The 25,179-nt window shown below is 42.0% G+C and overlaps 1 protein-coding gene across 1 annotated transcript in view; it reads left to right on the forward strand.

Moving 5' to 3' along the window:
* Positions 1-1,775: 1,775 nt before the first annotated feature.
* BMX (BMX non-receptor tyrosine kinase) overlaps positions 1,776-25,179 on the forward strand; it is a 36,387-nt gene continuing 12,983 nt past the window's right edge. Inside the window, exons 1-8 of the mRNA XM_049834150.1 lie at positions 1,776-1,913; positions 2,918-3,022; positions 10,323-10,404; positions 12,083-12,202; positions 16,112-16,173; positions 21,299-21,477; positions 23,488-23,550; positions 24,558-24,617. Coding sequence (XP_049690107.1) covers positions 1,776-1,913; positions 2,918-3,022; positions 10,323-10,404; positions 12,083-12,202; positions 16,112-16,173; positions 21,299-21,477; positions 23,488-23,550; positions 24,558-24,617 — 809 coding nt within the window. The remainder of the gene's footprint in view (positions 1,914-2,917; positions 3,023-10,322; positions 10,405-12,082; positions 12,203-16,111; positions 16,174-21,298; positions 21,478-23,487; positions 23,551-24,557; positions 24,618-25,179) is intronic.

Here is a 25,179-nt window from a genome sequence, read left to right on the forward strand (position 1 = left end):
AGTACTTGGTCTTTTTTCTAAGCCACACTAAGTGTAGACTGCAGTCACTCTGTGTGGCTTCAGCTGATATTCTCTGGGCTCACAGTGGTCAGTGCTAGAGCCGATGTGGATTAGAATCCTGTTCTCACATGAGCAATGTTATCAGTCCTGGCAGTTCAGGTAATTGCTCAGATTAATTCAAGCAGCAGTTAGTAAAGATCATGTAGTGACAACCCCAGAAAAATGACCTGCTTTAAATAATGCTTTAAAATAGGGTAGCTGAAATTCCATCTCACCCATCCTTTTTTCTGACCTCCAGTACCCCTGTGAGCTCCATGAACTTCAGTGAGTTGGAGCTAAAGACTGGATGTTTCCCAATATAAAGAAACGAAAGCACATGCTGTTACAAAAAGCAGGAGTTCTTACTGCTCTGCCATGGGAATGACAAGTTTTGTACACTTTCTATCAAACCTAATATTTTAATCGCAAAGACAGCTTCTCTAAGCTGTGTTGAACTAACTCTTAATTTCATGCTAGTTACTCCTACAGTCAGTCAGGGCAAGTACCTACCCTGTAATGCCTGAAAAATTTCATAAAGTGGGGTGGATACTCCTCCTTTCCCCCACATCAGAGCAGACACCTCAATAGAAAGATTTCAGCCCCAGCTCTTCCTTTACCTACCCCAAGCTCTTATCTTCTTCAGATGTCGCATGTCATGGCAAGATTACCTTTAAGCTGACTCACCAGTGACACTAACATACAATGATCTCTCCAAAATGGAGTTGGTGGTAGGTGTAAGTAGGCACCCTGTCCACGGGGAGGGTAGCCAGAAGCCCCTGGTGGAGTAATGGCTAGTAAGGACCCTCCTTTCCTCTTCAGACTGTTCCTACTAGATATTTGTTTTTTTCTGGGTTCGAGTAGGTTTCAGTGGTTAGATCAAGTGGGTGTGATAAGCGTCATGCAAATTTTCTCATTCTGCTGGGCTCTCTGTAGTGAACAGGGACATAGCAAAGTGGGTTGCTTAGCACAACACTTCCCTTTGGAGCTCCAGAACGTATAAGGCAAAGGATGTGACCTGCTTTCTTCACATTTGGGTAAGATAACCTGAAACACACAAAACTATAGAAATATGATGGATCTCATCCTTCTTGGCATTTTCTACTGTATGATTATCCAGGCTAAGAAAAAATACATAGATATAAGTATATATGTATATATATGCGGTGCAAGAACAGTTTTACTTTTTGATCTTTTCTACATGTCACTGTTCCATAAACATGTATTTGTTTCAGTTGAAAGAAAGAAATGGGAAATTTCCAGTTCAGGGAACACACTTGTCAGCACTAGGTATGTTTTTCTGGTCTGTAAATAGAAGTGTTTTCTTTTTGTTGTCGTTCTCTCTGCTGCTGTAATGACTTCCATGTTATGCTGCAGATGTAATACATCTGTGCGTAAAGCAGCCTGTGCTCTTTGCCAGAAAGGGTGCATGGCTTTAAAAGGAGAGCTCCTCAGACAATAAAGTAACAGAGACACCTTGTTTAGAACTACAGTATATCTGTAGCTTAATTTTTGTATACTATGATTGTTTTTATCGAGTGAATAAGCTTAACAACCTCATTTGTTTAAGCAGTATTAAACACATGCTTTGTAACCATATATTACTAGAAAATTTTATAAAACATAAAGGGCAATGGCTCAATGTATTTGTTATTACAGTTATTTCTATAGTTGGTGTTGTTATGTTTATTAATAGTAGTAATAAAAGTAACTATGATGTTCTTTTAGGGAAATATATAATGGAGAAGAAAACAATTCTAGAAGAACTTCTTTTAAAGAAGTCACAACAGAAGAAAAAAATATCACCAATTAACTACAAGAAAAGGTTGTTTGTTCTGACGAAAGCAAGCCTTTCTTATTATGAATATGACAAAGGGGTAAGACATAATTTTTTTAAGTAAACTCTTCTAAGATTTTCCAGTGTCACCTTATTCCTCTGGTTTTATTCTGTGAAACCTGATTAGATGTTATCTTAGAACAACAGGTGTACTTTGTTTTGAGTAGAATTATGAGGTATCAAACCCTAGTTTCAGTTCAGAAAAACACTTAGCTGCAGGCTTAAGAGTGTCTCTATTCAGAACAACTCTTACTGTTGTGCTTACCATTGAGCATCTGTTTGTGTCCTTCCAAAATGAACTTAAGCAAGTAATTAACATTGGCATATATTTACACATTGCCTTGAATAGGGATGTTTTCCTTGCTCAGGTTTCCCTCTGAACTGATGTAAATAACTGGCTTCAGAAGTTACTTGTACGAGACATGGTTAGTTCAGAATCTCATCCCTCAGCTGCACAAAGCAGATGTTTAAACTATCCTTGTTTCCTAAGGAGTGACTGTATATCACAAAAGGGTGGCTTTTTACTGAGAAGATCTCCTGTTGGGAATGGAACTATATGTCTCAGGCAACTTATTTTAAAGTTTTTGCTCCTTTTCTTACATTTGGACTCCTCCTGTGAGTTACACCCCATTACAAAACTGCAGGGAAGCTCAGTGAGAATAAGCTCCATTACCTTAACAAAATTATGAAGGCCACAGCTAGGCTTCTGGTTTGCACTTAAGGTGTTTTTCTCTTAATTCCTCCTTCTTTTCCTGCTAGCCCCCCCCTTCTGCTCTGTACTCCTTCAGTTGCAGCGGATGCTTTCTCAGATGTAGGGCTGTGTCCCATAATTATTGTCACTGACTTAAAATTTAATTTGATCAATATATTAGATGCAGATAGGTCACCAAGGAGGTTTTTTTCCTACCTTTCTTTTAAAGTTTAACAAACCTGAAGCTATGGCTTATACAGCTTGAAACACAAAATTGTACAAAATCATCAAACTAGAATACTTTATATTGTGTTAACATTAGTTTACAGTTGGCTGTGTTTTTTCACTCTTAGAAAAAAGGAAGCAAAAGGGGATCAATTGAGATTGAGAAAATCCGATGTGTTGAGACAGTGAATCTTGAGGAATCAACACCTCCTGCAAGACAATATCCTTTTCAGGTTAGCCATGAAATCTGTTTCATTTGCATTTCATTAAATATGCCTGCCAGCCATCCTAAGGCTACACCTACTGTTCCTATCCGAAGTGGTGATACCTGTTACTGCTGAGTGCTACTGATATTTACGGCAAATAGAAAATCAGTCCCTATTACTTGAAATTGTGACTTTGCTGAAATACTTTGAATTGACTGTGATAGAATTTAGATCAAGTCTTGGTTTTTTTATGTTCAAAGGTCTATCAGATATTTGCTTTAATATTATCTGGAATACATAGGTCACTACACTATGTGATTATCACTTATTTTAAGGAAGAATTAAGCACTTAAAAATTCTCATTTTAATTCTTACTGTCTCTTTCCACTTCTTTTTTTTGGCTTCAATACCAAGTGCAGGATTTGACCCCTGACTGCCTGATTGCAATTCAAATGTGCCACTGTCAGGAGATCCAAGGCTATGCCTTGTATCAGAAGATGCAGCTGCACAAAGCACTACACATGTTTAAAAACTAAATGTGATGAGAAAACCATAACTTCAGCTTTGCTGCCTTTCACCTGCTTCAATTGCCCAGCTCAGGTTCCTCCTAGAGCCTCCATCAATCTCAATTCTATGGGCAGTGGGACATGCAGATGTGAGAAGTGCCCACAGATCCCCTTTTGCAGTGCCACTGGCAGGCTGCTAGAGTGAATAACAGGGTTGCTGAATAGTGCGTTAATTCATGACCCTGCAATAATTGCCATGCCCAAGGGCAACCTCATGACACACACTTAATATTTCACTGCCTGGTTGATCCTAGGTGTCATTCCAGTCTTCCTTTCCCTTCTCCCTCCCCCAGATTTGTGGCACTGAATAACACATTTATGTTAAATGAGTGTATTTGTGTCAGGAATGCATAATTCAGTTAAGTGGGGAAAAGAGTGTATGCTAGTTATAGGATGGGGGATGCTGTTCTGGGGAACAGTATCTCTAAAGAGGACTTTAAGGCCATGATAGCTGAACATAAATTCCCAGTGTGATGCTGTGGCCGAAGGAGCTAATGGCATCCTTGGACATGGAAGGGGGCACATATTGAGCGAAAGCACTCAATGTGATTTGACACTACTGCGATCACCAGGAGAATATTGTGTCTAGTTCTGGTGACTATAATTGAAGAAAGATGTTGTAAACTGAAGAGAGGTCAAAGGAAAGACTTGACAATGACTAATAGATTGGATGGATAACATGTTAAAGAGAAAGGCTCGCAGGGCTCCACCATTTAACTAAATAAGGAGACAGGAAGCAAATTGATCAGTCATGTATACTTACCAGTGGGAGTATGCATTTAATAACAAGAGCTCTTCAGTCTAACAAACAAAAGCAATAAAGTGGCATTTGAAATTCAGTGCAGATGACTGAAAAGCAATGTACACAAGGGAAATGAAACCCTGACCTAACGCAGGCACACACAGAGTCAGCCCAGTACTAAACATGATCCAAAAAGCAAAGCAGATGTTAGTAATTATTAGGTAGGGAACAAACAAAGCTAGAGGAAGGTAGGCTGAAAACAAGCTCTCCTGGTTTCAGCTGGGATAGAGTTAATTTTCTTTCTAGTAGCTGCTATAGTGTTATGTTTTGGATTTAATGTGAGAAGAATGTTGATAACACACTGATGTTTTCAGTTGTTGCTAAGTAGTGTTTATATGAAGTCAAGGATTTTTCAGCTTCTCATGCCCAGCCAGCAAGAAGGCTGGAGGGGCACAAGAAGTTGGCACAGGACACAGCCAGGACAGCTGACCCAAACTGGCCGAAGGGATATTCCATACTATATGACATCATGACCAGTATATAAACTGGGGGGAGTTGGCTGGGGGGTGCATATCGCTGCTCGGGAACTAACTGGGCATCAGTCAGTGAGGGGTGAGCAATTGTATTGTGCATCACTTGTTTTGTATATTCCAATTCTTTTTATTATTGTCATTTTATTATTATTATTATCATCATTATTACTATTTTCTTCCTTTCCGACCTATTAAACTGTCTTTATCTCAACCCACGAGATTTACTTTTTTTCTATCCTCTCACCCCTCCCACTGGGTGGGTGGGAAGTAAGCGATCAACTGCCTGGTGCTTAGTTGCCCGCTGGGGTTAAACCACGACAGTCCTTTCTGGTGCCTAACGTGGGGCTTGACAGGTTGAGATAACAACAAATCTGACTGGAACACATTAGAACTAATTTGTTATAAGCATTCATTAAATTAGTTCAATAATTGTGGGTCACAATGTTGATTTATTTGCTTTCAAAGTTGGCATGCTTTTTCTTAAAGTTCTGTTTTGTAACACCTTACTTGCAGTAAATGCTCCCTGTTGTGCTGTTTATCACCTGTGGGAACTGGGCTAAAGTTATCATGCTGTTGTACTTTGTAACACTGGCTTATGAGACAATGGAATTGCTGGTTATGAAACTAATCTGGTATTTGTATTCAGCAATGCCGTCATCTCCATACTTTGGGAGCCATCTTTCAGAAACTATTAATAATTACACATTTTACCTTTTCTCATTGGAAATCCATGCGGAAGACACATTTCTTCACCTTCCCCTTCTCCTCCAGGAAAATTACAATAGCTCTTGACAATTTTGAATATCCTTGGGATGTTCAAACCAGCATGTTCCTATTGCTATGTCTCCTGAGTGTTTTCCAGGTCTTGTTTAAGGTTAAACAACTGTTTAAGAATATCACGTAGAGATCTGCCCCGAGGCTGGATAATCACAGATGGCTTGGCATGTGGGAGAATATGGGCAGGTATCTCGAGAACTTCTCACCCCCAGTGGTTTGGAACTTCACTCCTAAACAGCTACAGGACCCTGATAAAGTGATAGAATATTTGAAAGGAAAATGCTGTGGCTATTCCAAAGAGGCACAACTTACCACACTGTGCTGGGCTCTGGCCAGTATCTACCAAACACTGCTGGATATTATGCAGCACCCTCAGGGGGAAGGGAGGTGAAAGAGACCAACAGACACTGCGGCAACTCCAACCTGTGCAGCTGATGCTGCAGCTGAACCAGGGAACCAACCTGTGCCAGCATCAGTCGCCCCTATACAGAAGAAGAAATATAAAAAAAAATCAGTTCACTTAGTAAGGGATGAAGGTCAACCAGGCTCATCTCGAGAACAGGAGGAGGAAGTGGCAGAACCAGAGGTAATCATCTGATTCCTATCCCTGAGTGAGCTGCAGGATATGTGAAAAGATTTCAGCCGGTGTCCAGGTGAGCTCATTATCACCTGGCTGCTCTGATGCTGGGACAATGGGGCTAGAAGCCTGGAATCAGAGGGTAGGGAAGCCAAGCAGCTGGGATCACTTTCTAGGGAAGGTGGCATTGACAAGGCAATTGGGAAAGGGACACAAGTCCTCAGCCTCTGGAGGCAACTCCTGTCAAGCATGAAGTAAAGGTACCCCTTCAAGGAAGATGTTATATGTCAACCAGGCAAGTGGACCACCATGGAGAGGTATCCAGTACCTGAGGGAATTAGTCATGCTAGAGTTGGTTTATTATGACCCAGACAACCCACAGTTACCCAGACATCCAGATGAAGTTCAATGCACACAACCCACATGGCAGAAGTTTGTACGGAGTGCGCTATCATCGGCTGCCAACCCGTTGGCAGTATTGACCTTGAAAGACTAAGAGGCACTGATAGTGGATGAAATGGCTTACCAGCTCCACCAATACGAAGAAAATCTCTCTTTGTCCTTACAAGCCTGTGGAAAAACTGTCCAAAAAGTCCGAAAAACTTATCAAACTGATCCAAAAGTCATATTGCCCACCTATATGACCAGTATCTGAGCTATTAGGAGCGATGGTTCCTCTGCTCAAGAGAGAGAATATAGACCATGGGGTGCCAGGCATGTGGTTTTACCTGCATGACCATGGAGAGGACATGAGGAAGTGGGATGGAAAACCTACCTCGACCCTAGATGCATGGGTCCGAGTTGCAAGGAAAAACAACCACAAAAGGGGATTCTTACAGGAAAAAAGCCGCTCCAGATTCCAGACAGAGTATAAGGGCTGATATTACTTCTGATCCTCTTGAAGGGACTTCTAAGTCATTTTTACAAGAAGTGAGTAATGAATACTCTGACCAAGATTAGAGGGGTCCTGCCTCCAGCCAGGTGGAGGAAAGGGACAACTGGGTTTATCGGACTGTGTGGATTCGATGGCCTGGCACGTCAGACCCACAGGAGTATAAGGCTCTAGTAGACACTGGTGCACAGTGTACCCCAATGCCATCAGGTTGTAAAGGGGCAGAACCCATCTGTATTTCTGGTGTGACAGGGGATCCCATCAGCTAACTGTATTGGAGGCTGAAGCAAGCCTAATTGGGAATGAGCAGCAGAAACACCCCATTGTGACTGCTCCAGAGGCTCTGTGCATCCTTGGTCTAGACTATCTCAGGAGAGGGTATTTTAAGGACCCAAAGGGGTATTGCTGGGCTTTTGGTATAGCTGCCTTGGAAATGGAGGAAACTGAACAGCTGTCCACCTTGCCTGGTCTCTCGGAGGACCCTTTGGTTGTGGGGTTGCTGAGGGTCAAAGAACAACAAAAGCCAATTGCTATCACAGCAGTGCACCGGTGCCAATATCGCACCAAGTGAGACTCGCTGATTCCCATGATAACCCGATTCGCCAACTGGAGAGCCAAGGAGTGATCAGCAAAACTCGATCACCTTTTAGCAGCCCCACATGGCCAGCGTGAAAGTCTAGTGGAGAATGGAGACTAACAGTAGACCACCATGACCTGAATGAAGTCACGCCGCCGCTGAGTGCTGCTATGCCGGACATACTAGAACTTCAATACAGACTGGTGTCAAAGGCAGCCAAGTGGTATGCTACAATTGACATTGCTAATGCATTTTTCTCAATCCCTCTGACAGCAGAGTGCAGCCCACAGTTTGCTTTTACTTGGAAGGGCATCCAGTACATCTGGAATCAGCTGCCCCAGGGGTGGAAACACAGCCCCACCATTTTCCACGGACTAATCCAGACTGCACTGGAGAAGGGTGAAGCTCTGGAACACCTGCAATACATTGATGACATCATCATATGAGGCAACACAGCAGAAGAAGTCTTCGAGAAAGGGAATAAAATAATTCAAATCCTTCTGAAAGCCGGTTTTGCCATAAAAGAAAGTAAGGTCAAGGGACCTGCACAGGAGATCCAGTTTTTAGGAATAAAATGGCAAGGCGGATGTCATCAGATCCCAATGGATGTGATCAACAAAATAGCAGCTATGTCTTCACTGACTAATAAAAAGGAAACACAGGCTTTCTTAGGTGTTGTGTGTTTTTGCAGAATGTGTATTCCGAATTACAGTCTGATTGTAAGCCATCTCTATCAAGTGACCCAGAAGAAGAACAATTTTAAAAGGGGCCCTGAGCAACAACAAGCCTTTGAACAAATTAAAGGGGAGATTGTTCATGCAGTAGCCCTTGGACCAGTCTGGGCAGGACAAGATTTTAAAATTGTGCCCTACACCACAGCGGGGGCGAATGGCCCTACCTGGAGTGTCTGGCAGAAAACACCGGGGGAGACCCAAGACCGACCCCTGGAGTTTTGGAGTCGGGGATATCAAGGATCCAAGGCTCACTATACTCCAGCTGAAAAAGAGATCTTGGCAGCGTATGAAGGAGTTCGAGCTGCCTCAGAAGTGGTTGGTACTGAGACACAGCTCCTCTTAGCACCCCGACTGCCAGTGCTGGGCTGGGTGTTCAAAGGGAGGGTCTCCTCTACACATCACGCGACTGACGCCACGTGGAGTAAGTGGATCGCACTGATCACACAGCGGGCTCGCATAGGAAACCCCAGTCGCCCAGGAATTTTAGAAGTGATCACGGACTGGCCAGAAGGAAAAGATTTTGAAATGTCACCAGAGGAGGAGTGCTGAAGAGGCCCCACAGTATAATAAACTGCCAGCAATATGCCCTGTTCACTGATGGATCTTGTCACATTGTAGGAAAACTTTGGAGATGGAAGGCTGCTGTGTGGAGTCCTACATGACAAGTCGCAGAAACTGCTGAAGGAGAAGGTGAATCGAGTCATTTTGCAGAGGTGAAAGCCATCCAGCTAGCGTTCTAGCGTTAGACATTGCTGAAAGAGAAAAGTGGCCAGTGGTCTATCTCTATACTGACTCATGGATGGTGGCAAATGCCCTGTGGGGGTGGTTACAGCAATGGAAGCAGAGCAACTGGCAGCGCCGAGGTAAACCCATTTGGGCTGCCACACTGTGGCAAGATATTGCGTCCCGGCTAGAGAATCTGGTTGTGAAAGTACGTCGTGTAGATGCTCACGTACCCAAGGGTCGGGCCACTGAAGAACATCGAAACAACGAACAGGTGGATCAGGCCACCAAGACTGAAGTGGCTCAGGTGGACCTGGACTGGCAACATAAGGGTGAGCTATTTATGGCTCGGTGGGGCCATGACACCTCAGGCCATCAGGGAAGAGATGCAACATATAGATGGGCTCATGATTGAGGGGTGGACCTGACTGTTGGTGCCATTGCACAGATTATCCATGAATGTGAAACATGTGCTGCAATTAAGCAAGCCAAGCAGTTAAAGCCCCTGTGGTATGGAGGGTGATGGCTGAAATATCAATATGGGGAAGCCTGGCAGATTGACTATATCACACTCCCACAAACCAGCCAAGGCAAGCGCCATGTGCTTACAATGGTGGAAGCAACCACTGGATGTCTGGGAACGTGTCCTGTGCCCCATGCCACTGCCCAGAACACTATCCTGGGCCTTGAAAAGCAAGTTTTATGGTGACATGGTATCCCAGAAAGAACTGAGTCAGACAACGGGACTCATTTCCGAAACAACCTCATAGACACCTGGGCCAAAGAGCATGGCATTGAGTGGGTGTATCACATCCCCTATCATACACCAGCTTCTGGGAAAATCGAATGATACAATGGACTACATTGAAAGCAATGGGGGATGGAACCTTCAAACATTGGTACACACACTTAGCAAAGGCCACCTGGTTACTCAACACCAGAGGATTTGCCAATCAGGGTGCCCCTGCCTGATCAGAACTTTTATGTACCACAGAAGGGGATGAAGTCCCTGTAGTGCACATAAAAAATACATTAAATACATTATATACATGACCTCCGAGAAATATTAGTGAGTTGTGGGAGTCTGATGTGGCTCCACAAAGCCTATTCTTTTGGTTCCCATGCCCAGCTCTTTTCCCCTCCTGCATAGCAACATGCTTTCAGGCAGTAGACTCTCACCATGCTGTCTTTCCCAACCTTTTCCAGGTTGTGTACAAGGGTGGACTTCTTTATGTCTATGCCACTAATGAAGAGAGCCGGGAGCGGTGGCTTGCAGCTTTGCATAAAGGTAACACTATTCCTTTGTGTACAAAAATATTCAAATAACGTGAGGCGAGATAGGAAAATGCTCCTGCCTCATCACTTTGTGCCACTCTTTGTCACTTGTTTTTAGTGTCTTTCTTACTTCAGTACTGCCTGGTTGAAATGCACGGTATTTTCAAGAATGGGTTAGAAATTTTAAAGGCTGAAGGTTTCAGTGAGAAATAAGCCAAAATAAAGCTTTTGGGGTTTATTTTTCATGGGCATTTTTTAATCTTTGTCATATGTTCAGCCTTTACTGATGCAGATTAATAGAGCACAACCATTCTTTATGTGGCTAGTATAGCTCTTACCTGCGTGAATGCCATTTTGATAACCAATACTGCTAGTGCTTTTTCCTTTGTATTTTCCTCCTTTTTTTTCCAAGGAAATTTCTATTGTATTCAATGAAGCAGAATCAGAGTCATGCAAAGTGTAAGTTATAAGCAGAAAACTACATCCCTGTGTAACCCCAGTGAAGGCAAAAACCTCACATTGAATAGGGCAACCCTCACACATGCTGGCCATTGTAGGAACAAAAATAGGCAATCTATAATGGGCTGTGAACAAATATCCTGCCCAGTTTTACTTGTAAGCCTGTGTATGAGTTACCTCTCTGGTTGTGACTCCCTTTGCATACACAGAAATAAGGGTATGTCAATTAATTTAGCAAAGTTATGAAGAATGTGGACCAGAAGCATTAGGCAAACTACACTGGCCCTTCTAGAAACCAAGATTTTCGGTAAGACTTTTTAAAATAAAATAAAAGACTTTTTAAAATGCAAGTAAGCTTGCATAAAGTGATATATTTTGTGATGGTCATGAGACAAATAATAGCACCAATATTCAACTGCTTACAAGCCTTTTTAAAAGTATATAAAAAGCACTTGTCACGAAGGGGTGTCCTGATCCTTCTGCAGCACTGTTGCACATTCAGCAATCTTGGGTTTACACTACCTTACTGCAGCACAACTGAAAACCTGTCCTGAGACAACCAATTTTAAAGTCTGACTCTACTCCTTCTACATTTCTTCTAGATACCTTTTGAAACCAAACTACTATTACAGCTTACAGAACTAGTGTATCACTAGCACAGGGATACTACTGGTGCTATTTTTCTAGAGTAAAGCAGTGCTTCAGATATAAAATAAATATTTCTGTGATGGTGTTCCCTTTTGATGTGCTTAAATAAGAACTGTATTTTAACAGATAAATGTTAGTTTAGATTTACCATATGGTGTATTGAGTAACAGTGAATATGATTTTCTTACAGTAGATAGATCTAGGAAAATACTCAGCATATTTTGATATATGAAAATGTTTAATTAGTTTTATTATTGATAGTGAAATCTTTGTAAGATGAATGGATTTGAATCACAGCTGTTGGGCCCTGTTTTGGCTTTGGGTGTTTCATTGGATTGTACTGTATCTCCTTGACACTCAGGTTTCTTTCTCAAAGAAATAGGGGGGGTATGGATTTCAGACTTGATTTTGCATAGAGGAATATGGTATAGAGATAAAAAACGTGACCAGGATATGTGTCTAGAGCTAGAAGTCGGTAAGCTGACTGGGGTTCCATGGTTTGGTGCAGCAGACTCTATTGATCATAAGGAACATTCCCATTGTGCAGCCTGTCATGTTCTCTTTGGTTTCTTTGTGCTTTCCAGAAATTAAAGACAATTCTGATTTACTAAACAAGTACCATAAAGGATTCTTCATCAACGGGAAGTTTCTCTGTTGCAACCAGACCTGTAAAGCAGCCCCTGGATGTACAATTTGGGAGAAATGTAATGTGTTTTTTTATTTGTTTGATTAGTTTTATTGATGTTTTTCATAATATTGCCAAATGACATGGATATTTAAGGCAGTGCAATCAATATATACTTACACCTTTTCATGTATGTGCTAAGCTCCTTTTAACTTCATAGCTGCTATACATTGTAGCTTATAGTATAACTGGGGGAAATAATACACTAAATTATATCTGCTGTGTTTGATCAAAAAGTTAGTGACATTTTTGCCTACAAAATAAACCAGTTATAGATAAAATTATTTTTGTCCTTATTCTTAAGATCTCCAGCTAAATTGTGGTATTATGGTATAAGAGCCTTCTAGCGATGAGGTCCAGTAAGCTGGATGGGTAGGAACAATAGAAGTTCAGCAGAAGAGTCTGTATGGATGAGTGCAAAACAATACAGTGTCATAACTAAATAGAAGTAAAACTCTTATATTAATATATAATTATATGATTTTTTTTCCTAAACAGTGTGATTTACTTTGCAGCATTTTTTTAATTTTAACATTCTTTTCTAAAGTATTTTTTGTAGAACTTAGTTGCAACTATTTAGGGGTTTTACCTTTTATCTGTAAAGACTGAGAGAGGAGAATTTGTAAAGCGGTACCCTCCTAGGTGTCACATTTTCAGAAGGGAATTCCCTCATGTCTATGTACATGCTTAACAGTGAAAGGCCATGTTTGGGAGAGGGCATAGCAGTTTATGCGTATTTGGGCTTCAACCTTTTAAAGCCTGATTATTTGGAATTGTAGAGCACTCATAGATCCACTGATTTCAATCATGATTGAACCTTTGTCTTAAGCAGTTACAGTCACAATCAAAAAAGTATGAATCCAAAATTAAATCCAAAAATGTAGGTGTGAGCAGTTAGGAACCTGATTTAGATCTGTAAGTCTGGTTGTAACAGGCATATGCTTTTGAAAATTGAAATTAATTATATAGGCTTATCTACTATTACTACAGGTTTCATCATTATGGAACAGTAAATAATGTAAAGAGTTGCCAGCTGATTGGTAACAGTAACTTGAATAGCTTCCTCTAGCTTCAAAACCACTTGTTACAAAAGCAAATAAAGCCATGAAACCCCCGGGCAGTTGCAAGGACAAGGAAATACCTCATTACCAGTCATGGATGGATTAGCCAAGAGAATTAAAAAGAGAATTTTTGTATATTGAATGCTTCATTTATGTCTGAGAAAATAATGCATGTAGGATAATGTGCTGTATCTACACTAAATTTGTTCCTAAATAAATTCCAAAGGTTGCTAAGATAGATGTGTGGAGCACAGGGAGACTGTCTGTGTAGGGATGACTCCAGACAGCCTCAGTCTCGTAAGCACTGGGTAATTGAAAACAGTATTTCTTATTCACTGCTTCATAGACTAAAAATATCAATGAAACAATTTCTGAAAAACAGGATAAAAATAAAGCGTACATACATATGTTTTCCTCTGTATGCAATCAAATTGGTCTACAAAATGACAGTTTTCAATTCTTGGAGAAGGAGGGGGGTCAGCAGAACTGCTACCTTGGACTTGTGGAGGGCAGCCTTTGGCCTGTTTAGGGAGCTGGTTGACAGAGTCCCTTGGGAGGCAGTCCTGAAGGGCGAAGGAGTCCAGGAAGGCTGGAAGTCCTTCAAGAAGGAAATCTGAAAGGTGCAGGAGCAGGCCGTCCCCATGTGCCGTAAGATGAGCCGGCGGGGAAGAAGACCTGTCTGGCTGAACAGTGAGCTTTGGCTGGAACTCAGGGAAAAAAGGGGAGTTTATGACCTTTGGAAGAAGGGGCAGGCAACTCAGGAGGACTACAAGGATGTTGTGAGGTTATGCAGGGAGAAAATCAGAAGGGCCAAAGCCCACCTAGAACTTCTCCTTTTCCTGCCATAAAAGACAATAAAAGTGTTCGTAGAAATCCATTAGCAACAAAAGGAGGGCTCAGGAGAACCCCTGCATCCAATAAAGGACAGAGAGAAACACAGTCACAAAGGATGAGGAAGAGGGTGAGGTACTTAATGCTTTCTTTGCCTTAGTCTTTAATAGTAAGACCAGTTGTTCTCTGAGTACCCAGCCCCCTGAGCTGGAAGACAGGGATGGGGAGCAGAATGAAGACCTCATAATCCAAGGGGAAATGGTTAGCGACTTGCTACACCACTTAGACACACACAAGTCTATGGGGCCGAAGAGGATCCACCCAAGAGTACTGAGGGAGCTGGCAGAAGTGCTCACCAAGCCACTTTCCATCATTTATCAGCAGTCCTGGCTAACCAGGGAGGTCCCAGTTGACTGGAGGTTAGCAAACGTGACACCCATCTACAAGAAGGGATGGAAGGAGGATCCAGGGAAATATAGGCCTGTCAGTCTGACCTCGGTGCTGGGGAAGGTTATTGAGTGCCATCACGCGGCACATACAGGACAACCAGGTGATCAGGCCCAGTCAGCATGGGTTTATGAAAGGCAGGTCCTGCCTGACCAACCTGATCTCCTTCTATGACAAGGCGACCCACTTAGTGGATGAGGGAAAGGCTGTGAATGTTGTCTACCTAGACTTCAGTAAAGCCTTTGACACCACTTCCCACAGCGTTCTCCTGGAGAAACTGGCTGCTCGTGGCTTGGATGAATGTATGCTTTGCTGGGTAAAAAACTGGCTGGCTGGCCAGACCCAAAGAGTGGTGGTGTGTGGATTTAAATCCAGTTGGCGGCCGGTCACAAGTGGTGTTCCCCAGGGCTCAGTACCGGGGCTGGTTCTGTTTGATATCTTTATCAATGATCTAGACGAGATCAAGTGCACCTTCAGTAAGTTTGGGTGGGAGTGTTGATCTGCTGGAGGGTAGGAAGGCTCTACAGAGGGATCTGGACAGGCTGGATCGATGGGACGAGGACAATTGTATGAGGTTCAACAAGGCTGTAATAAAGTAGCTGGAAAGCTGCCCAGCAGAAAAGGACCTGGGGGTGCTGGTCAACAGCCGGCTGAGTATGAGCCCAGGTGGCAACAAAGACCAAGAGCATCCTGGCCTGTATCAGAAATGTTGTGGCCAGCAGGAGCAGGGAGGTGACCATCCCCCTGTACTGGGCACCGGTGAGGCCGCACCTCGAGTCCTGTGTTCAGTTTTGGGCCCCTCACTACAGGAAAGACATGGAGGTGCTGGAGCGTGTCCAGAGAAGGGCAACAAAGCTGGTGAGGGGCCTGGAGCACAAGTCTTATGAGGAGCGGCTGAGGGAGCTAGGGCTGTTTGGTCTGGAGAAAAGGAGGCTGAGGGGAGACCTTATCGCTCTCTGCAACTACCTGAAAGGAGGTTGTAGCGAGGTGGGAGTCCGTCTCTTCTCCCAAGTAACAAGTGACAGGATGAGAAGAAATGGCCTGAAGTTGCACCAGGGGAGATTTAGATTGGACAGTAAGAAAAATTTCTTCACCAAAATGGTTGTCAAGCATTGGAACAGGCTGCCCAGGGAAGTGGTGGAGTGACCATCCCTGGAGGTATTTAAAAGACGTGTAGATGAGGTGCTGAGGGACATGGTTTAGTGGTGGACTTGGCAGGTTAACAGTTGGACTCGATGATCTTAAAGGTCTTTTCCAACCTAAATGATTCTATGATTCTATTATTCTAAATAAGGTAACAGAACTGGGTGAACCATAGAACAAAATACGACTGCAAATGTCCCTGAATTTGTTTTTTGGCATAGATGAAAACAATGGTTGATGGGGTTTTTAAAGATATTGAGGTGGTGCTTGAATTAAGAGAAGGTTGGAAAATACAGAGCTAAAGCATGTCGATACTTCAGAGAGATTAAAAGTCAGCTGTCATGATGCTGTTTCTGCCACCGTATAGATCCACAAGTGAGAAAGCCTCAAGAGATAAAGCCTTACTTAAATTCATGGTTTCTTCTTTAATTCTCCCTCTCTTCTAGTTGTGACTCTGTGTTGTACAACTGAGTCTGTGAAACCACTGCCTCCATTCCCTCAAACACTGGTAGGTGAAAACGTTTGAGTATCTGGCTACAGGGAAATATCTGGCATCCAGGTGATAGGGCAAGCTGTGGGATGGGATGGAGAATTGTAAAGAGCCACTCACTGGAAGCTGGCGTAGACCTCTAATCTGCAGTGCAGCTTCAGCATCCTTGTGTCCATCAGCATGTCAGAGGGAAGCCCTCCTCCACGTGGCAAACTGGGAAAGTCTCAGCCACATTCAGTTCACTTTAACATGCTGGTGGCAGTACTGGCTACAGCCCTTGTAGGTATGTCTTTTACTTTACACACTTATTTCCAGTTGGATCAGGGAATGCCATCAAAATTAGGTCTCCAGTGTGGGGGAGGTCCCCATTCCTAGGGATGCCAAAAACTCCCCTCCACCACCCTCCCCAGTGAAAATGGCACTCACAGTACTTGGAGAAAACTTTGTAACTGAAGATATGAACAAATATACCTGCTTTGCCTGGGTGAGAAATGGTGGATGAACTGCATTTATCTCTGGCAAGTCCCACGTTGTGATCCTCTGGGGTTGGGTCAGGAGTACAGATGCCTGTTTAGGAACGTCTGTTTAGCCCAACTTTATAGAGGCAGCCTCTGAGTTAATGAATTGGGAAGTGCATCTGAGCTCTTTATGCGCTCTTGCCTATATCTTGACTTTATATCGGACAGAAACCCAAGAGCATGGTGTCTCGCCAGCGCTGACTGGCCTTACTCTCTGTCTGAGAAAGGCAGGCTTTCACAGACCCAGAGACAAACAGGACACCAGGATGCCAAAAAGTACTACCCATGCTTGATTCAGCCTGAGTCCTCTAGCACAGCAGTTGCTTGATGAAGAACAACAGCTGGCAGGGTTAAGAATAAAAGTAAACTGGAAGATGTGCTTCTATGGTTATTTCCTCAACCTCCTCCTGTACAAATACAAGGGCAATAGTGGTATCTTTGATCTTAGTTTTACTGCCCAGCTTAATTATTGAGGTTTGTAGGTGGGAAGGAGGTAACAATGACAGGAGAATAGAAAAGGCTTAAGTTATGATGGTTTTATCTCTTAAAAAAAGGACTTACAGTATGGTCTGACGGTGTGTTCACACATAGTTACACAGCCTCCTCCAAATTAAACCAGATTGGGTTTCAAATCATGGGATTTTTAAATCTGTATTTTCTGCTTTATTTTAATTTGTCTTCTGTTCTGTATCTTTAGAATACAGTCTGGGTCTATTTCCTAGCTTCCCTCTGTTGATCAGAAAGTAACTTCAAAAAGAAAAAAGCTGGAATTTTTGTGTATACAGTTGACATGAACAGCAAGAGCTTTCAGAAACACATAGATTATCAAGAGACAGAAGGTAAAATCACAAAAGCCGTAAAATGGAGCTTTAAGAAAAATAATAATAAAGCCTTGGAAAGAAGCTATGAACAAAGAAGCTTTTGACATTTTTTCTGATAATGAGATTTGAAAGTAACAGCATTGTGAACACGCAGCAGCGTAATTAGTTTTGCATACCGTGGTCTGTTTTGCCTGGCTTCCATCAGGAGATGCTTTGTCTATCTGGAGAGATCATCAGTCATGCAAATCTGCTGCTGAACGTACTGGCTTCTGCTAGGCCTTTATGATTTATTTTTATTATCTGCTTTAGTTCAGAGAAGGTATTTTGAAAAGGAAATATAAAAAGCAAGGACATGACAGTATTCAGATGGGTACTTCTAAACCAGGTTCATTAAATGAAGATGTGATAACTAACACATCTGGTTAGAATAACTTGACTTAATTTTCCCAAGCCATCTGATATAATTAGGTTAAGAAGGCTAATACTGACTTCCCATGGTGAGGAACAGTCTAAATTTAGTCACAGAGCTACTTCTATAAGCTCTCCGCACATTTTTACTTTGCCCTTTCATCTACTCAGTTTGATCATCAAAGGTACCACCGTACCCCCATCCTTCCTTCTGCCTACCTCTCAGTTCACGTCCCTCGCCTCTCCAGCCTCTGCAAGTCTTCCTCCCTTGCTTTCTTCCCAGCTGACCAGGGGCATTCCTTTTGCATATAGGCAAAACTGACCAGAGGCATGACTTTTGCATGCTTACATCCTGCACCTCTGGTGCCTCTGTCCCTTGCATCATTCAGCATTGTACCGCTAGTCCCTCACAGGGGACCCGATTCCTAGAGAGCGATGCCATTACAAAGAATAGTGGGCACAAAGGTCCCTTCGTGGGAACCAGCGGGCAGTTCCCCTGTGCTTTGATAACAGCAGGAAGCAGGAGTTTCCTTCCTGAGAAACATTTTCCCCTCTGCTGGTGCCTGGCATCCACTGTCTTTGCAATGGAAAATGGTTCATGTAGGTGAGACCAATACTGCAGTAGATCAGAGAGAACTCCACTGAGTGCACACTCATATCTTCCCATGATTATGTGTTGGCCAAGTTTTATGGAAGCTGAAGTGATCCTGCACATGCTTCCTTCCAGCTGTGCAGTAGGGGTGCAGTTCTGCAGTAACTGTTCCCCATATACACATCGCAGCTGAATCGCAGATTGTCACCTACGTTTCTTTCTAGACGACAGTGGCACAGTCATCAGTATGAAAACCACAGTAATATCACTGTCAGCATAAAGGAAATAATAAGACCTACTCAGTTACTATTAGGAAATGCTCTGGGGCTTTCAGCCAGTGCTGGAAATGAAAAGCTGTATATATGGACACAAATCAGAACATTAATCTGTACCAGGTTACAGATGAAGTCCATCCAGAATATTGCAACAGACAAGTACACATCCAGCAGTGAAACCCAAAGGGATACAAATCTGATGTGCTCATCTTTGGCTAGTTCTTTTCCCTGGCAGGTTGGAAGAAGCAAAAGTCATTTCTATGATAATAATTCTTTGTACCATTCACTTTGGCCAATGCTCTGCGATTTCTTCTGTTCACACAAAAAGATGAAAGCTCCATCAGAGGATGATGCTCGGATCATTCCACAAGCAAAACACAGGAAATTAAGAAAGAACAACTTAATCTCCAAAAATTACCAAGTCCAAATGTTAGAGGTGAACATCAGCTCATAAATACCTTTACTGAATATCAGCTTGCTCTAACATCATTAGATGCTTTAAAGACAAAACAGTTTAATCTCTGTATTATAATTTTCTCCATCAGAAAAACAACTGCAACTGCAGTTTGACAACTGCAGGCAAATCTAGTTCTGTCATTATTCTACAAAGCAAATAGGCAATTCTAAGACTTGAATCCTGCCTAATACAGGCCCTCAAGCTATAAGCTCCTTTCCACCGAAGTCAGATATGACCAACAGGAACCACACTTACTGGGTTCAAGTGGTAGTACTTGATGAGTAACAGACCTACTTCTAGTCAAATGAAAAGGACTCTGCTGTGAGTGAGTCCTTTAAAGAATGAGTATCTCCACTGGAGCTTATTGAGATTAGATTGAGACTTTGTGTGTTTGCAGGAAGAAATCATGTGTGGTCTTCTGGCTCAGTGGACTTAATCAGGCATTCACTTGGCTCTTTGGTTTCTCCTTGTTGAAATTAATTAAAGAAATGTCAATAAAGAGGAAACAAGCAAACATACAATGCCATGGTCACTTGGACTTGATTTACAGGAATCACAGCCTCCTTCAGGACACTTGGCATTCTTCCCTAGTATTGCATTACAGTGGTTTTCAATAATAAATAGGTGGCATTTGGAGCCTTTTCTCCTAAGTCTTTCTTATTTTCCCTCATCATTTGCTGTCTGTGTTTCAAGTGTAGTTTTCTCTGCTCTTAACGAATTGTGATGTCTAGATTTTCTCAGTTATGACATTTCCCTGATTTCTAAATTCATTTCAGTGCCTTCATTTTAAATGCTCTTTTGCCCATGATTTGAATGATGTCACCTAACTTTAATGACAGGCTTCTTATCCAAGTCATTTATGTAGCCCTCCTCGACAATCAGTGACAAGAGGTAGACATTTCTGTAGGATGACATATTTCACATGAAGACACGAGTCAAAACTAGGTAAAATGAATCCCATAGCTACATACCTATACTTGTTTAACTCTGCACAGGGAAAGTTAGGCACCAAGGAGTGGGATTCCTTATATCCAACATGCTTAGCAGAGAAATGTCAATAAAACATGGTAACAAAAGGGAGTGATTTAGAATTAGCATAGCTTTTTGCTTTCAGTGGTTAGTAGTAACGATTGACTAATGCTTGTTGTGCTTCATGGTAACATTACTATTGATCAAAAGCCATTCAAAAAACAAAAGTTATTTTATAATACTCTGATGGGGTTTTTTTAGACAACTGGACATCATTGCATGTAGTTATAGTAAAGCATAATTTGGTCATGTGGACAACAGTATCTGGGCTGTGCTTCTAAATGGATGAGGAAAAAGCTGCTTGTCTCTGCCCATCTTCTAAGCTTTGATTAATTTGACTAATATCATTATACATGTTGAAGATATAAGTGATCATGTACATGCATTATTTCTTACTGTACCCTGTTGTCCTGGATTTGGCTGGGATAGAGTTAATCTTCTTTCTAGTAGCTGCTATAGTGTTATGTTTTGGATTTAGTATGAGAATGTTGGTAACACAACATTATGTTTTCAGTTGTTGCTAAGTCGTGTTTATACGAAGTCAAGGATTTTTCAGCTTCTCATGCCCAGCCAGCAAGAAGGCCAGAGGGGCACAAGAAGTTGGGAGGGGACACAGCCAGGGCAGCTGACCCAAACTGGCCAAAGGGATATTCCATACCATTTGATGTCACGCCCAGTATATAAACTGGGGGGAGCTGGCTGGGGGTGAGGGGTGGATTGCTGCTGGGGAACTACCTGGTCATCGGTCAGCGAGTGGTGAGCAATTGCATTATGCATCACTTGTCTTCTTGGGTTATATTTCACTCTCTTTTTGTTATCTTCCTTTTCATTACTACTATTATTATTTCTTTTTTATTTCAATTATTAAAATGTTCTTATGTCAACCCACAAGTTTTACTTGTTTTCGATTCTCCTCCCCATCCCACCAGGAAGGGCAGGCAGGAGTGAGTGAGCAGCTGCGGGGTGCTTAGTTGCTGGCTGGGGTTAAACCATGACACCTGTGCTGCATCTCCTTACCATTTTATTTCCTCTGTCTTCAAAAGCAGAAGCGTAGAAGCTTGCCTCAGGTGGTATCATCAGACAAGTCAGTCCTGAACATGGCTGTGGCCCAATGCAACTATGAACCCAAAGGAAATTCAGCTGTCCAGCTTGTCAGAAACAATAAATACTATGTATTGCAAGAGGAAGATTCCGACTGGTGGAAAGTAAGGGATTTGAAAGGGTAAGTACACCCTGCAGAATACTTTTGTTCAACAACCATGGTCTTCCACATATCTCATCTTCATAGGCAGCACTGCTGGCAGTCCTGGTGCCTTTCAGGACATATGTTAGCTTTTAAACATTGCTCTAGAAGCTTAATTGTCTTTTGTACAAGTCCATTTTCATTACCACCCTTGGCTGCCAGGTTGAGTAAGATTTATAACAGTCACTGCCTACTATACTAGCTAAGATAGCATCCAGTGGCCTTAATTTTGATATGTGCCTGAAGAAGGGCTTGTGTACACAGAAGCTATCAATTTTTTTCCAACTATTTAGTTTAAGTGAATAAAAAGATAAACTCGCCTCACAAATGTTGCCTCTATTTCATGCACACACTGTCTTTAGACCAATGCCATTACTATTGCATATCAGTGACAGCACAGGAGGCCAGCGAGAACTGCTGGGGCACGAATCACTTACCACTTCAGTCTCTCCCCAGCTTTAGCAGTACTTTTCCACAAAGACAGTGCATGCCTATCCTGCACAGGGTTTAATTATTCTCTTTGAAGTTCACAAGTGGAAGAATTCCCTTCAGCCATTGAAAATAAGATATTTTTCATTAACATCCAGCTGGGGCAGAAAAGAGCATCTCTTCTCAAGTTATTAAATGAGAAACAGCTTTAGGAGCACACTGGAAACAAAGGCAATGCAACAAACAGGAGCTGCCTGGAAGAGATAAGATTCCTTGTCTGTCTCATGATGGATAGTAGCTCAGTTTGATTTTAAGTACATGACAGAAATGTGGAAGGGAAGGATTTTGAGCTAGGGGATGCCCAAACTGGTTTGGAACAGAATGAAATTACTTCATCCACTCATAATTCACTGATTAAGTGTACAACTGCAAGAAAACCAACAAATAAAGCAACCTTAACTTAAGGTTAAGTGTCTGCACTTTGTGACTCACAGGATTGGCATACTGTTCTGGATGAAGAAAGCAGCACACAACTCCGGAAACTCAAAGACAATAATAAATTAGTAAGCTTGGGTATTAGTAAGCTTAAATGCTTTCACTGGACTGTTTATGGCTATGTAAAAACATATGAGACAGGCAGCTCTGCTTATAGAGCCTGAGTAGAAGGCTCTAAGGTAAATGAAGGAGCAGAGAGAGAGATCAAGAAAAAGGGGGAACGTTTACAGTTTTTTCTCTGCCTTGAGAAACTGAGACTTTTGCAGTATTGATTCTGTAAAGACAAGTCATATATATATCATAACAAACCCTTTAAATTCTGCTTGAAAAAAATTGAAGATCTTGTTTTCTTGAATGTAGTAGGAACAAACATCAGGAGTTACCCGTTTCACCTGTTTTCATACACTCTTAGTCTTTTTCTTGCTCTACTGAGATCTGTGTTAAAGAAACTCTTCCTTTCTGTGTCCGTCCATACTCAAGTATGCAATTTATTCCCCCTATTTATCCTTCTGATGGACACAGCATACAGCCCACCTCCTTACAACGATAGATGCCTGTTGGCCCCCATAACTTCGGTCCATCATGCCGTACTGCCAGCTGCTATAAGTGGTAGCTCAGCCGTCCGTATTCACTTAGCTTAACTTCTCAGTTGTGTCTGGCGTTGGGTCAGGAAGAGTGCTGAGCCTACCTATTGACTTTCTGCGTTCGACCTTGGATGCTCTGCCGGCACCCATTAGTCACCGGCATCCTTCATCACAGCAGCTGATTTGGCATGTAATGAAATTGTTGAACAGCTGCTCCAGTCTTCCATATGATGAATCCAATCTCTGAGGAAGAATCCATTTCAATGACTAGCAAAGAGTACTTCATCGAAATGTATTTTTCTAAAACAAATTACTTCTGTGTTTTTCTACATAGTAAGTAAAAGCAGAAACGTTTTAACCATGAGCAGTTGGTGGCATTCTAAAAAGTGACTTTTTGATTAATCCCTTTTCCTATTTTAAGGGACCAAATTTAAGATGCAGTCATGTACGATAGCTAAACTGTGTACTGTTTATTTTGCAGGAATGAAGGTTTCATACCAAGCGCTTACTTGAGAAAGTTATCTCTGGATGATGATAAGCCAAGGTGAATAAATATGCAGCCATCCACTGCTTAAATGTTTTCCTCGCAGCTCTAGTAAAGATTAGGCAGATTATTTCTGGAATATTTTTCTTTTGAAGTAACTTTCTGAGTACTAAGCATAACGTTTACTGAAAGGTATAGAATCAGATACAATTTTTCTTCTTGACTCATACATTAAGGCAAAAAACATCAGCTGAAAATCCTGGTTTCATTTAAATCAATAGGGTTTTGCCACTGACTTCAGTGACCCTGGGATTACAGTCTTTGTACTTTTATTTCAGCATTAAATCAGCCTCGCTAGCACTCTCGTGCCTTTGTGTGTATGTGAGTAGTCCTGTAAAAGGTAAAGGGAATCCAGGTCTGTCAAAGTGATACATCACACCCATCTTTTCCTTTTTAGTAAGGTGACATGAAATTGTAAGCATTAAACATAAGCCTAAGTATTTGAACAAAAATCTGACAGAAACATAGCAGATTGTCTCATAGTAAACCATACGGGACGAGATTCAGAGGTTTCCTTAAAAAAAACCCTACTCTTACAGTATCCTGTAAAAAGCAGCATAAATAAGAATCATTATTTCTGCACAAGAGGTTATTTTAGGGGCCTCTTTTTCTGCCACATGAACTCCTGTTGTCTGTCACGCTAAGAACATTTATTGGGGAAGTCTAGGGTTGTGCAGTTTTGGAAATCTCCCATGTAAATTATGAAAAGGTAGATGCAATCTCTTCAAAAAGTCGCTAAAGGAATATGTAGTTTCATTGCCTGTTACAGCATGCACAGAGAATATTTGGCTTTCCAACACATTGCACAGTGGAGGGGAAAGGTTGTATAAGTGTTTACCAAGTCAGAAAAAATCCAGACAATTAAATATGTCTCAACTTTTTGAAATATCCACCTTCAACCACGGCATAACTACTCAAAAAATATATATAGTATGACTTTTAACCCAAGGAAGGTATTTTTCATAACCAGTTTTTCACAGTTTCAGTGTGTTGTTTTGTCTTTGCAGTGAAAACTCCAGTGTCAGTGAACAGACGCTGGCAGAAGAGCAGAGTATTGCTACGCATGAGTGAGTATACAGAATATGTCTTCATGAGAATCAAAAGATTCTTTGGGCAGAGGTTGTCTTTCCACTTTACATGTTCACTATACCTAGAGCAATACATATGGCTGTCATGATAATAATTATAGATATTGTCATCAGCAACATCACTGCCCACAGACTTCCAAAGGCATGAATGTATTTGTTTTCAGACAAAAAAACGCATTTAGACAAATCAGTCTAGTATGCTAATCGAGGGATGCTTCATAAAAGTGAACTGCTATTAAAAAGGCTTCATTGGAGCTCCTTGAGCTCATCTGATATAGGATGTTTGGCTTGTTTCCTCCATTTGGGACCTCTCAGTTTACTTAAATGTTATGACAACTATGACAAGGTTAGAGGACAATTATGCACCTCCCAGCTTTTAGGGAGACAGCTGTGTCATGGTCTGCGGGAGACAGAGCAAACTGCTCCTGGTAGAGCTCCTGGCAGAGCATTAGAGCAGCAGGATCCTCCTCTAAGGATGTACTGTAAAAAGTCAGAGTCACAGAGCGGGGCAAGATATTTCAGGAGGAGCCCCACTGGATGG

This window comes from Accipiter gentilis, chromosome 31 (assembly GCF_929443795.1).
Source record: "Accipiter gentilis chromosome 31, bAccGen1.1, whole genome shotgun sequence".
NCBI classification, from domain to species: domain Eukaryota; kingdom Metazoa; phylum Chordata; class Aves; order Accipitriformes; family Accipitridae; genus Astur; species Astur gentilis.